The sequence below is a fragment of the Oncorhynchus kisutch genome, linkage group LG28 (assembly GCF_002021735.2).
Source record: "Oncorhynchus kisutch isolate 150728-3 linkage group LG28, Okis_V2, whole genome shotgun sequence".
In the NCBI taxonomy this organism is placed as follows: domain Eukaryota; kingdom Metazoa; phylum Chordata; class Actinopteri; order Salmoniformes; family Salmonidae; genus Oncorhynchus; species Oncorhynchus kisutch.
In genome coordinates, this window is record NC_034201.2 from 6,887,495 (window position 1) to 6,900,921 (window position 13,427).

At 40.5% G+C, this 13,427-nt stretch overlaps 1 protein-coding gene across 1 annotated transcript; it reads right to left on the bottom strand.

Annotated features, from left to right (window-relative positions):
• Positions 1 to 265: 265 nt before the first annotated feature.
• On the bottom strand, positions 266 to 2,434 carry sat1a.2 (spermidine/spermine N1-acetyltransferase 1a, duplicate 2). The gene is made up of 6 exons (XM_020463942.2): positions 2,150 to 2,434; positions 1,929 to 1,980; positions 1,746 to 1,829; positions 1,230 to 1,331; positions 689 to 729; positions 266 to 553 (listed from the first exon to the last, which is right to left on the bottom strand). The coding sequence occupies exons 1-6, from the start codon at positions 2,213 to 2,215 to the stop codon at positions 380 to 382; spliced, it is 519 nt and encodes a 172-aa protein (XP_020319531.1). The 5' UTR covers positions 2,216 to 2,434; the 3' UTR covers positions 266 to 379.
• Between the last annotated feature and the right edge of the window lie 10,993 nt (positions 2,435 to 13,427).

Consider the following 13,427-nt stretch of genomic DNA (forward strand, 5'->3'; position numbering starts at 1 on the left):
TGTTTGACAAGACAGTTAAGTCTGTCCTTCCATAAACAAGCACCCACTTCTCCTTCTGAGCCAGACAGTATTGTTGAGCCAGTTATAAACGATCTATACATGCTGAGTCATGTTGAAATCTATGTTCCAGTACAAGGTCACATGACTAGGATAGTTCTCCTTTTTGTTTATGGAAGGTCAATCAACCATTATAATACATTAGTAAATGAAACGTACTGACTTTGAGTTTCAAAACCACCCAGATGTATAACAGGTCTTGCAGGAAGAAGTTGAACAAACTGTTTTTTTATTTATTTATTGAAATACATATTTCTTTTAAAGAACATTGACATCAACAAACGAAAGGGAAGGCATTGCCGATAGTGGTCATTTGCTGAATTTATCGTTTCTTTGCAGAAATCTTCAGCAGGTCATCCTTATCAATCGCATAGAGTCGCCAGCCCTCCTCATCGGACAGGTCTGAGGCTCCACGCCGCTTGTAGAACTCTATGGACGACTTGTTCCACTCTGCTACGATGAAGTGCATGCTACTGCAGCGAGTCTTAACTGCCGTCTGAGGAAGGGAGGACATTAAAACAAAGTTAGACAGGGTCAACATATAACCTTGGCTATAGGATGGGAGTTTTCCATAGGCTGGACTGATCTATGTGTTCAGTAAATTGATTGCAAAAAAGTCCTATAGACTTACCTCACTCAGAACCTTCAGGATATCTGACCCAATACCATAACCTGAGAAAACAGAATCAAAGATTGTCAGTTAAGCCCTGGATCCAAGGACCCTGAATCAGTTGCCAGCGTTGGGCCAGTAACCGAAAGGTTGCTAGTTCGAATCCCCAAGCAGACTAGGTGAAAAACCAAACGATCTGCCCTTGAGCAAGGCACTTAATCCTAACCCAGTGTTTCCCAAACTCGGTCCTCGGGACCCCAAGGGGTGCACGTTTTTGATTTTGACCTAACTACACAGCTGATTCAGCTAGGGCAAAAACCAAAACGTGCACCCCTTGGGGTCCCGAGGACCGAGCTTGGGAAACCCTGCCCTAATTCCGCCAAGGTCGCTGTAAATAATGGCTGATCCTTGGCTGTGACGTTCCCTTTCCGAGGGTGTCTCAGGGGGTGTGGGATATGCAAAAAACACTGTTCCATTACACACCACACACTTATACATGTGTGAAACAGGACAAATATAACCAACCCTATTTCTTTAATGTAACACACCATCATAGACTTACCCCTGAACTCCTTCATCACATAGAAGTCCTCTAAGTAGAGAAGCTTCCCAATCCAGGGGTCATAGGTGAAGTAGTACATGGCAAACCCAACGACCGTGTATCCTAAAAAACAGTGAAAACATCCACAGGTAAGTGTTTGTGTAAAACTACTAGGATCTGACAAAATCCCACTTGGCTTATTGAGTATGATATTTTTGTGTTATGATGAAGGGGATTTTCATTGTCAGGGAAAAACTTGGGCCCTAGTTATGATATCACTGAGAATTTAAAAGGAGTTCTCTGAGAATTGAGAACATTAAATTCCAAACTCCAAATCACGATTCACTTTGAGTTAATGCCCACCAACACTACCCAGACATTGTGTTGTGTCTACCAACACGTACTCTTGTGTACCTTAGCAGCGCTTCCGTTCTTTTTTTTTACTAGCCATAAATGTTTGGAATCTTGATTGTCAAACCTTTGCACTATTTCCTTACGAACTGACATTCTGTGAAACAGGATTACAACATGATTTACCGTCTGAGCTCTGCTTATCCTCAGGAACTTCTGCAACGACGCAGTGGTAGAAGGGATGATCCCCAAAGCCGTCCTCTAGTAGTTCTGAAAGTAAATTGTAAAGTCAGGGACTTCTGATTTGTTGGGGAAACATTTGATATGTTTACAATAATCAGCCATCACACACAGTAGACTTAACGTTACCTTTCTCCGTCAAGATGACCTGCTCTTCCATTTTTTCGAATTTCGCAAGTTCCTGAAATAATAGGGATTTTTTTATTTTATTATTGTTGTTAGTCAAATGTCATAATATTGAAAAATATGCTTAGGCTGTCTGTGATAACTTAAGCTACGGATATTTAAACACATACCTACATACATACATACATACATACATACATCGTTGAATACACGCATCCGTTTACCTTTATGAGTCGCAATATGTCTGACACGTCCTTGGGCTCGGCTTTCCGTAATATGAAATTTGACATTTTCTTTTTTTACTCTTTTTCCCTTTTCTAACAAGTCCTCTGAATGTGAAAATAAGCAAAACCTGTTTCTTCATCCGCTTCTTAGGAGTTGACCCCCCTGCAATACGTTTAGGATTCCAGTACGAGCGGAATTACATTCGCTTTGGTCGCTGGCAGCTAATGACTTTACTGAGCGCTTCACCCTCTTTTAAACGCATTCTGTAAACTCGTCACAATCACATCCCGGAAGACTAAACGGGAAAATAGCTTAACAAATAACTGTTGACGTCATCGGGTCTCTACTTCCCATGACTCACGAGCCGTGCTAATTATAAGCCAGCTGGCTGACGATACTACACTTTCTGAAAGACGCGAACCAAATGCACATATAGATCAATGTGATATACAGTCCTTTTCCAAAGCATCGGGTCTATATCTTAACATTAATCAATGTGAACTCATGGCTGTCAAAGATTGTGCGACACCTTCATATTATGGTGTTCCGGTGAAAGAAGAACTTACTTATTTAGGCATAACCATTACTAAGGATCAGAAGTCTAGAGGGTTACTAAATTTTAACCCTCTTATTTAAAAAAACAAAGAAGCTAAATCAATGGCTACAGAGGGACTTATCTTTTAAAAGAAGAGTTCTAATAACCAAGGCTGAGGGTATCTCTAGGCTAACATATGGCGCTCATTTTATTTTTTGACAGTTAAATAAGCAAGGAGTAAGACCTGATGTTTTTCAACTTTCTGTGGAGAAACCGTAACCATTACATTAGGAAAACTTGTACTGAACACATGAGTATGGTGGGCTGAATTTTCGGGACTTTAATACCTTAAATAATACTTTTAAGATCAATTGGATCAATAATTCCTAAGAAGACCAACTTCTATGTGGAATTGTATTCCTCATCATGTCGGTCTTCTCTACTTTTGGTGGCCGTAAATTCATGTTGGTTTGCAATTATAATATTGACAAAGTTCCAGTGAAACTCTGCTTTTCATCGGCAGTTTTTCTTGTCATGGTCCTTCATTTATAAGCATAATTTCCCCCCACACAGATATTATATATAGAACAATCGGGATATATTCTATAAAAATACTCATTTGATTTTAGAATATTGGTTCCGAAATAATATCCTATTGGTGAGCCAACTTGTAAATGCAGAGGGTTTTTACTTAGTTATAAGGAATTCTTATCACTTTACACGATTCCTGTAACGCTAAAAGATTTTGCGATTGTTTTAGACGCCATTCCCTAAGGTATGGCTTTATTATTCAGGAACGTGTCAAGACCTGACCCTCAGAAGCTACTTTCTATTAACCCTGTTGACTCATCAGTAGGAAAGATTTGTTTCTCTTTCGGTCCTTTCAACAACAGTGCGATACGAACCTTGTTTCAGCAGGATGTTGTATCTACTATACCTTATTAGTCCTGCCTTATTGAAACGGTTTTATTGATAATATCTGTTGGGAAAAAGTTTGGATTTTGCCACATCCATACTTGTTAAACAAATCAAAGAAGTTTCCTTTAAAATAATTCATAAATATTATCCTGCCAACTCCTATATGGAGAACTTTAAGCAAAACATCAACTTAAATTGTACCTTTTGTAATGACCACCCAGAAACGGCGATGCATCTTTTTTGGCATTGTATTCATGTAAGGCAACTGTGGCAAGACATCAGTAGATTTATAATTGTACAAATTTAAGAATATTTGACACTATTGTGGAGAGATGTACTGCTTGGATTCTTTATCTACTGAATTCTTTACCTACGATAGAAATAAGTTGAAACAATTTTATAGAATTACTTTCATTATTCTTTTGGACAGATTTCATATTCACAAATGTAAATTTACAAACAAAACACCACATTTTCTTACCTTACAAAAATAAATGGAAATATATTTTAAGACAATTAAATACTCTACTAACAAAAAAGCTGTTAGTGTATGCATGTATGTGTATGTATGTCTCTTAAGGTCCTTGTGTAATGTGATGTTGTACCCCCTAGCCCAATTGTTCTTTGTATATAATTTATATATACTTGTGTTCCCACATGTACTTCCTGTATTGACTTGAAAAATAAAAAATACAAAACACATATATATATATATATATATATATATATATATATATATATATATATATATATATATATAAATGATACATGCTGTCCAGCATCCTTAGGACATCCCTCCCTACCCTATTGACGTTGACATTTCCAATGGTTAAGGTTAGGGTAGGGGTTAAGGTTAGGGTTTATGGTACTTTACAACTGGGAAAGCTGAAAGACCGGAAAAGTAAGAGCTCTAAAAATATGCCAGTTTCCAACTAAGAATTCCAAGTTTGATGATTCAAAATGATTTTACCCAATAGAAGTTCGTTTTTTTTTTCCTGAGTTCCCAGTTGTCTTGAACACACTGAAGTTGGAAGTCAGAGATTTCCCAGTTCCCGGTTGTTTTGAATGCAGCATCGTTTCCTGTATGTCGGACTTTGACAAGGCTGCTCTTGATGACAATGAATTTAGGCCTACATGCATTCTAAAGAGTCTCTAAAATGGGTTTAAATAGGGCAGTGGTTCCCAACCTATATATACTTTGTATATATAAGTATATTTTGCTCTGTCTGAAGTACACCCTCATGCAAATTTGACCAGTAAGCCTATGGTCTCAAGAGTCTCCTCAAGTACCCCCTGTAGATAGGCCAAGTACCTCTGGTTGGGAAACACTGAACTGTTGAGTAACTTTAATGAAGTCCTGTTTGCCAAGCCCTAGATAACGTACTTGACTTTATATGATGGTTCCATTTTTGAAAAAGTTATTAAATCACTACACAATGACAAAATTACCTCTCTGTCACTCACTCACACACAAAGTAGGCTATGTGATGGCCATGTCATGCATTTATGTAACCTGTCCTTGTCACATGGTGTAGGCTACAATATTTGCGTGACACCTCCATTGTAAAACGAGGTGTATTCGTTTTGCAACAGAAACAGTTTACTCCAAACAGAAAACATTAAGCAATAAAACAAGTTTATATTGCACAAATTAAAAATGGGGGTTGCTTATATTTGTCCTTTCTCAGTGCATGTCAAGTGGGTTAGCTGTGAGGTGTTTGGTTCCTAGTGAATACACCCAAGGTCTTACAATGCCTTGAAGCTGTTATCCTATATGCATACACATCTGTTTCACTGTACCATCAGAAACACGTGTGACGTGTTTAGGATGTGTCACAAGAGAAGGCTGAGAAGGGATGGTCAATCAAATAACCTAAAACATTTTGTTACTTACAGCCTTATGCTAAAATTGATAAAATATTTTTTTCCCTCATCAATCTACACACAATACCCGATAATGACAAAGCAAAAGCAGGATTACATTTTTTTGTGTGTAAATGTATTCAAAATTTAAAAAACAGATACCTTATTTACATAAGTATTCAGACCCTTTGCTATGAGACTCGAAATTGAGCTCAGGTGCATCCTGTTTCCATTGATCATCCTTGGAATGTTTCTACAACTTGGAGTCCACCTGTGGTAAATTCAATTGATTGGACATGATTTTGAAAGGCACATCTGTCTATATAAGGTCCCACAGTTGACAGTGCATGTCAGAGCAAAAACCAAGCCATGAGGTCGAAGGAATTATCCGTAGAGCTCCGAGACAGGATTGTGTCGAAGCACAGATCTGGGGAAGGGTACCAAAACATTTCTGCAGCATTGAAGATCCCCAAGAACACAGTGGCCTCCATCATTCTTAAATGGAAGAAGTTTGGAACAACCAAGACTCTTCCTAGAGCTGGCCACCTGGCCAAACTGAGCAATCAGGGGAGAAGGGCCTTGGTCAGGGAGGTGACCAAGAACCCAATGGTCACTCTGACAGAGCTCCATCTCTGCAGCACTCTACCAATCAGGTCTTTATGGTAGAGTGGCCAGATGGAAGCCACTCCTCAGTAAAAGGCATATGACAGTCCGCCTGGAGTTTGCCAAAAGCTACCTAAAGACTCTCAGACCATGAGAAACAATATTCTCTGTTCTGATGAAACCAAGATTGAAGTCTTTGGCCTGAGTACCAAGCTTCACATCTGGAGGAAACCTGGCACCATCCTTACGGTGAAGCATGGTGGTGGGATCATCATGCTGTGGGGATATTTTTCAGCGGCAGACACCGGGAGACTAATCAGAATCGAGGGAAAGATGAAGGGAGGAGAGTACAGAGAGATCCTTGATGAAAACCATCCAACCTGACAGAGCTTGAGAGGATCTGCAGAGAATGGTCGAAACTCCCCCAATACAGGTGTGCCAAGCTTGTAGCGTCATATCGAAGAAGACTCAATACTGTAATCACTGCCAAAGATGATTCAACAAAGTACTGAGTAAACGGTCTGAATACTTATGTTAAATGTCATATTTCTGTTTGACTTTTTGTTGTTGTTGCTAAAATTTTTAAATTGTAAAAACTTGTCTATGTTTGTTTTTCTATGATTTGGGGATTTCTATGTTTCGGCCTAGTATGGTTCTCAATCAGAGGCAGGTGTCATTAGTTGTCTCTGATTGAGAATCATACTTAGGTAGCCTGGGTTTCACTGTTTGTTTGTGGGTGTTTGTTTCCGTGTCTGTTTTTCACCACACGGTACTTTTTGGGGCTTTGTTCGTTCCACATTTATTGTTTTTGTATTTCAGTCGTGTTTTTATTATTTTTTATTTTACCTTTATTTAACCAGGTAGGCTAGTTGAGAACAAGTTCTCATTTGCAACTGCGACCTGGCCAAGATAAAGCATAGCAGTGTGAACAGACAACACAGAGTTACACATGGAGTAAACAATTAACAAGTCAATAACACAGTAGAAAAAAAAGTCTATATACGTTGTGTGCAAAAGACATGAGGTAGGCGAATAATTACAATTTTGCAGATTAACACTGGAGTGATAAATGATCAGATGGTCATGTACAGGTAGAGATATTGGTGTGCAAAAGAGCAGAAAAGTAAATAAATAAAAACAGTATGGGGATGAGGTAGGTCAAATTGGGTGGGCTATTTACCAGTAGACTATGTACAGCTGCAGCTATCGGTTAGCTGCTCAGATAGCAGATGTTTGAAATTGGTGAGGGAGATAAAAGTCTCCAACTTCAGCGATTTTTGCAATTCGTTCCAGTCACAGGCAGCAGAGAACTGGAACGAAAGGTGGCCAAATGAGGTGTTAGCTTTAGGGATGATCAGTGAGATACACCTGCTGGAGCGTGTGCTACTGGTGGGTGTTGCCATCGTGACCAGTGAACTGAGATAAGGATGGCACTGTGATAAACTGCACCCAGTTTGCTGAGTAGAGTGTTGGAAGCTTTTGTAGATGACATCGCCGAAGTCGAGGATCTGTAGGATTGTCAGTTTTACTAGGGTAAGTTTGGCGACGTGAGTGAAGGAGGCTTTGTTGCGGAATAGAAGGCCGACTCTAGATTTGATTTTAGATTGGAGATGTTTGATATGAGTCTGGAAGGAGAGTTTACAGTCTAGCCAGACACCTAGGTACTTATAGATGTCCACATATTCTAGGTCGGAACCATCCAGGGTGGTGATGCTAGTCGGGCGTGTGAGTGCAGGCAGCGAACGGTTGAAAAGCATGCATTTGGTTTTACTAGCGTTTAAGAGCAGTTGGAGGCCACGGAAGGAGTGTTGTATGGCATTGAAGCTCGTTTGGAGGTTAGATAGCACAGTGTCCAAGGACGGGCCGGAAGTATACAGAATGGTGTCGTCTGCGTAGAGGTGGATCAGGGAATCGCCCGCAGCAAGAGCAACATCATTGATATATACAGAGAAAAGAGTCGGCCCGAGAATTGAACCCTGTGGCACCCCCATAGAGACTGCCAGAGGACCGGACAGCATGCCCTCCGATTTGACACACTGAACTCTGTCTGCAAAGTAGTTGGTGAACCAGGCAAGGCAGTCATCAGTTCATGTGTAGTATTTCTTATTAAAAGAACCATGGACACTTACCACGCTGCATATTGGTCCTCCGATCCTTCTCGCCTCTCCTCTTCGGAAGAAGAGGAGGAAATCCCTTACATCCAGATGTACTATCCAATCTTCAGGGAGGCAGACACTAACTCCACTTAAACAGGGATGATCCATGAACCTGTGACCCTACAAACTGCCACTGAACTCTCTTCCTGTTTGGTTTCTCTTTCGGTTAGTGCTATAATGAAACATCAACAGAATACATGTGACCATGCAGACTTACATGTTTCGTAAATGGGAAGGTTGTATTGTGTGTGCCAAGATGCACTGTTGCTACATTTACATGGAAAAGTTGCACAAATTATTTAAAGTGTGCATGTTGTGAAGGGTCAATGCACCCCCAAAGAACTCCAAATGTTTTCAATTACCCTAGGGCCTAGGCCACGCCCCTTCCCTCCACACCTGTTCCCACTCCCTTAATCACCTCTCCGCTGACTTCTCCCACCTGTTTCCCCATGTAAGCTGCATGCTCCTTCCTACCTACCAGTTCAATTCACGCTTGGTGATTCCACGTGTGGCCCTAGCCTTGCACCTACCACTGTGGCTGTGTTATGAAATAAGTACAAACAGTTATTTTGCTGTATAGAGAATGTTCTAAATATTATATCCTTGTTGCCCTACATTATATCACTTTGTATATCCATGACCTCAGTTTGCTAATGATAATGCCAAATGCTATGGCTCCTTGCTCTAGTTATGTGTTGGCAGTCTCCTCAGTTTAGTGTTAAACCCATATTTTTCTACTTTTAAACTCGGACAAAACAGAGATGCTTGTTCTAGGTCCCAAGAAACAAAGAGATCTTCTGTTGAATCTGACAATTAATCTTAATGGTTGTACAGTCGTCTCAAATAAAACTGTGAAGGACCTCGGCGTTACTCTGGACCCTGATCTCTCCTTTGAAGAACATATCAAGACCATTTCAAGGACAGCTTTTTTCCATCTAAGTAACATTGCAAAAATCAGAAACTTTCTGTCCAAAAATGATGCAGAAAAATGTATCCATGCTTTTGTCACTTCTAGGTTAGACTACTGCGATGCTCTACTTTCCGGCTACCCGGATAAAGCACTAAATAAACTTCAGTTAGTGCTAAATACGGCTGCTAGAATCCTGACAAGAACCAAAACATTTGATCATATTACTCCAGTGCTAGTCTCCCTACACTGGCTTCCTGTCAAGGCAAGGGCTGATTTCAAGGTTTTACTGCTAACCTACAAAGCATTACATGGGCTTGCTCCTACCTATCTCTCTGATTTGGTCCTGCCGTACATACCTACACGTACGCTACGGTCACAAGACGCAGGCCTCCTAATTGTCCCTAGAATTTCTAAGCAAACAGCTGAAGACAGGGCATTCTCCTACAGAGCTCCATTTTTATGGAATGGTCTGCCTACCCATGTAAGAGACGCAAACTCGGTCTCAACCTTTAAGTCTTTACTGAAGACTCATCTCTTCAGTGGTTCATATGATTGAGTGTAGTCTGGCCCAGGAGTGGGAAGGTGAACGGAAAGGCTCTGGAGCAACGAAGTGCCCTTGCTGTCTCTGCCTGGCCGGTTCCCCTCTTTCCACTGGGATTCTCTGCCTCTAACCCTATTACAGGGGCTGAGTCACTGGCTTACTGGGGCTCTTTCATACCGTCCCTAGGAGGGGTGCGTCACTTGAGTGGGTTGAGTCACTGATGTGATCAACCTGTCTGGGTTGGCGCCCCCCTTGGGTTGTGCCGTGGCGGAGATCTTTGTGGGCTATACTCGGCCTTGTCTCAGGATGGTAAGTTGGTGGTTGAAGATATCCCTCTAGTGGTGTGGGGGCTGTGCTATATACAGGGTTATATCCTTCCTGTTTGGCCCTGTCCTGGGGTGTCCTCGGGTGTCCTCGGATGGGGCCACAGTGTCTACTGACCCCTCCTGTCTCAGCCTCCAGTATTTATGCTGCAGTAGTTTATGTGTCGGGGGGCTAGGGTCAGTTTGTTACATCTGGAGTACTTCTCCTGTCCTATTCGGTGTCCTGTGTGAATTTAAGTGTGCTCTCTCTAATTCTCTCTTTCTTTCTCTCTCTCGGAGGACCTGAGCCCTAGGACCATGCCTCAGGACTACCTGACATGATGACTCCTTGCTGTCCCCAGTCCACCTGGCCGTGCTGCTGCTCCAGTTTCAACAGTTCTGCCTTATTATTATTGGACCATGCTGGTCATTTATGAACATTTGAACATCTTGGCCATGTTCTGTTATAATCTCTACCCGGCACAGCCAGAAGAGGACTGGCCACCCCACATAGCCTGGTTTCTCTCTAGGTTTCTTCCTAGGTTTTGGCCTTTCTAAGGAGTTTTTCCTAGCCACCGTGCTTCTACACCTGCATTGCTTGCTGTTTGGGGTTTTAGGCTGGGTTTCTGTACAGCACTTTGAGATATCAGCTGATGTACGAAGGGTTATATAAATACATTTGAATTGAATATTCCCTACAGAGCTTTCAGAAAGTATTCATACCCTTGACTCATTCCACATATTGTTGTTACAGCCTGAATTAAAAATGGATAAGTAAAAAAAAATTCTCACCTATCTAGAAAGAAATTCCCCATCATGACAAAGTGAAAACATTTGAGCAAATGTATTGACAATTAAATAAAGAAATATCTAATTTATTCTGAACAAAAACAAACGCAACATGCAACAATTTCAAAGATACAGTGAGGGAAAAAAGTATTTGATCCCCTGCTGATTTTGTACGTTTGCCTACTGACAAAGAAATGATCCGTCTATAATTTTAATGGTAGGTTTATTTGAACAGTGAGAGACAGAATAACACAAAAATCCAGAAAAACGCATGTCAAAAATGTTATAAATTGATTTGCATTTTAATGAGGGAAATAAGTATTTGACCCCCTCTCAATCAGAAAGATTTCTGGCTCCCAGATGTCTTTTATACAGGCAACGAGCTGAGATTAGGAGCACACTCTTAAAGGAAGTGCTCCTAATCTCAGTTTGTTACCTGTATAAAAGACACCTGTTCACACAAGCAATCAATCAATCAGATTCCAAACTCTCCACCATGGACTGCCAAATTATCTAAAATGACAGAGGCGGCTTTTGATAGAGAAATTAACATTCAATTCTCTAGCAACAGCTCTGGTGGACATTCCTGCAGTCATTATGCCAATTGCACGCTCCCTCAATCTGTGGCATTGTGTTGTGTGACAAAACTGCACATGTTAGTGTGCCTTTTATTGTCCCCAGCACAAAGTGTACCTGTGTAATGATCATGCTGTTTAATCAGCTTCTTGATATTCCACACTTGTCAGGTGGATGGATTATCTTGACAAAGGATAAAATGCTCACTAACAGGGACGTAAACAAATTTGTGCACAAATGCATTTGAGAGAAACATTTTATTTAAACTCATGAAATATGGGACTAGCACTTTACATGTTGCGTTGATATTTTTGTTCAGTGTACAGAAGTATTCACACCCGCGTCAATAGTTTGTTGAAGCACCTTTGGCAGCGACTAGTCTTTCTGGGTAAGTCTCTAAGAGCTTTCCACACCTGGATTGTGCAACATTTTCCCAATATTCTTTAAAAAATGCTTCAAGCTCTGTCCAATTGGTTGTTGATCATTGCTAGAATCATTTTCAGATCTTGCCATAGATTTTCAAGTAGATTTAAGTCAAAACTGTAATTTGGCCATTCACTGTCTTCTTGGTAAGCAACTTCAGTGTAGAGTTGGCCTTGTGTTTTAGGTTATTGTCCTGTTGAAAGCTGAATTCATCCCCCAGTGTCTGGTGGAAAGCAGACTGAACCAGGTTTTCCTATGGGATTTTGACTGTGCTCCATTCATTTCTTTTTTTTATCCTGAAAACTCCCCAGTTCTTAACAATTACAAGCATACCCATAACATGATGCAGACACCAATATGCTTGACAATATGGACAGTGGTACTCAGTAATGTGTTGTATTGGATTTGCCTTAAACATAACACTTTTCATTCAGGACTAAAAGTGAATTGCTTTGCCACATTTTTGCAGTATTATCTTGTTGCAAACAGCATGCTTGTTTTAGAATATTTTGTGTTCTGTACAGGCTTCCTTCTTTCCACTCTGTCAATTAGGTTGTTAATGTAACTCCAATGTGTATATACTGTATATACTGTACTCGATATCTACTGTATCTTGCCTATGCTGCTCTGTACCATCACTCATTCATATATCCTTATGTACATATTCTTTATCCCCTTACACTGTGTATAAGACAGTAGTTTTGGAATTGTTAGTTAGATTACTTGTTGGTTATTACTGCATTGTCGGAACTAGAAGCACAAGCATTTCGCTACACTCGCATTAACATCTGCTAACCATGTGTATGTGACAAATAAAATTTGATTTGATCTAACCTCAGTTTTCTATCACAGCCATTCAACTCTGTAACAGTTTTAAAGTCACCATTGGCCTTATGGTGAATACCTGAGTGGTGTTCTTCCTCTCCAGCAACAGAGTTAGGAAGGACGCCTGTATCTTTGTAGTGACTGGGTGGATTGATACACCATCCAAAGTGTAATTAATAACTTCACCATGCTCAAAGGGATATTCAATGTCTGCTTTTATTGTTCCCCATCTTCCAATAGGTGCCCTTGTTGAGGCATTGGAAAACCTCCCTGGTCTTTGTGGTTGAATCTGTGTTTGAAATTCACTGCTCGACTGCGGGACCTTACAGATAATTGTATGTGCGGGGTACAGGGAAGAGGTAGTCATTAAGTCATGTTAAACACTTATTACACAGTAAGTCTATGCAATTTATGGGACTTGGCAAATTTACAAAAACATTCCACTTCGACGTTATGGGGTATTGTGTGTAGGCAAGTGATAAAAACAAAATCTCAATTGAATTCATTTTAAATTTGGGCTATAACAACTATGTGGAAAAGATCAAGGGGTGTGAACACTTTCTGAAGGCACTGTACTTTGTCATGCCGGCACCTTTTATGTTATGTGTTCCTAATGTTTCCCCTATGTGCGTAAACTCTCAAGCAACAAGTTTATAGACTACTCTGTTCTGGTGTGTCAGAATGTCAGACATTTCTAAGAGACATTATACGGTTGTCGTAGTTCCTGTCCTGTTTCTCATCTCAAAAGGTCACTAGTTTACTCAGATCGCTAGATGAGATTGAATTAGATTAGCCAAATATGGCTAAACATTGCTAAAAACAAAACAGACACCAGA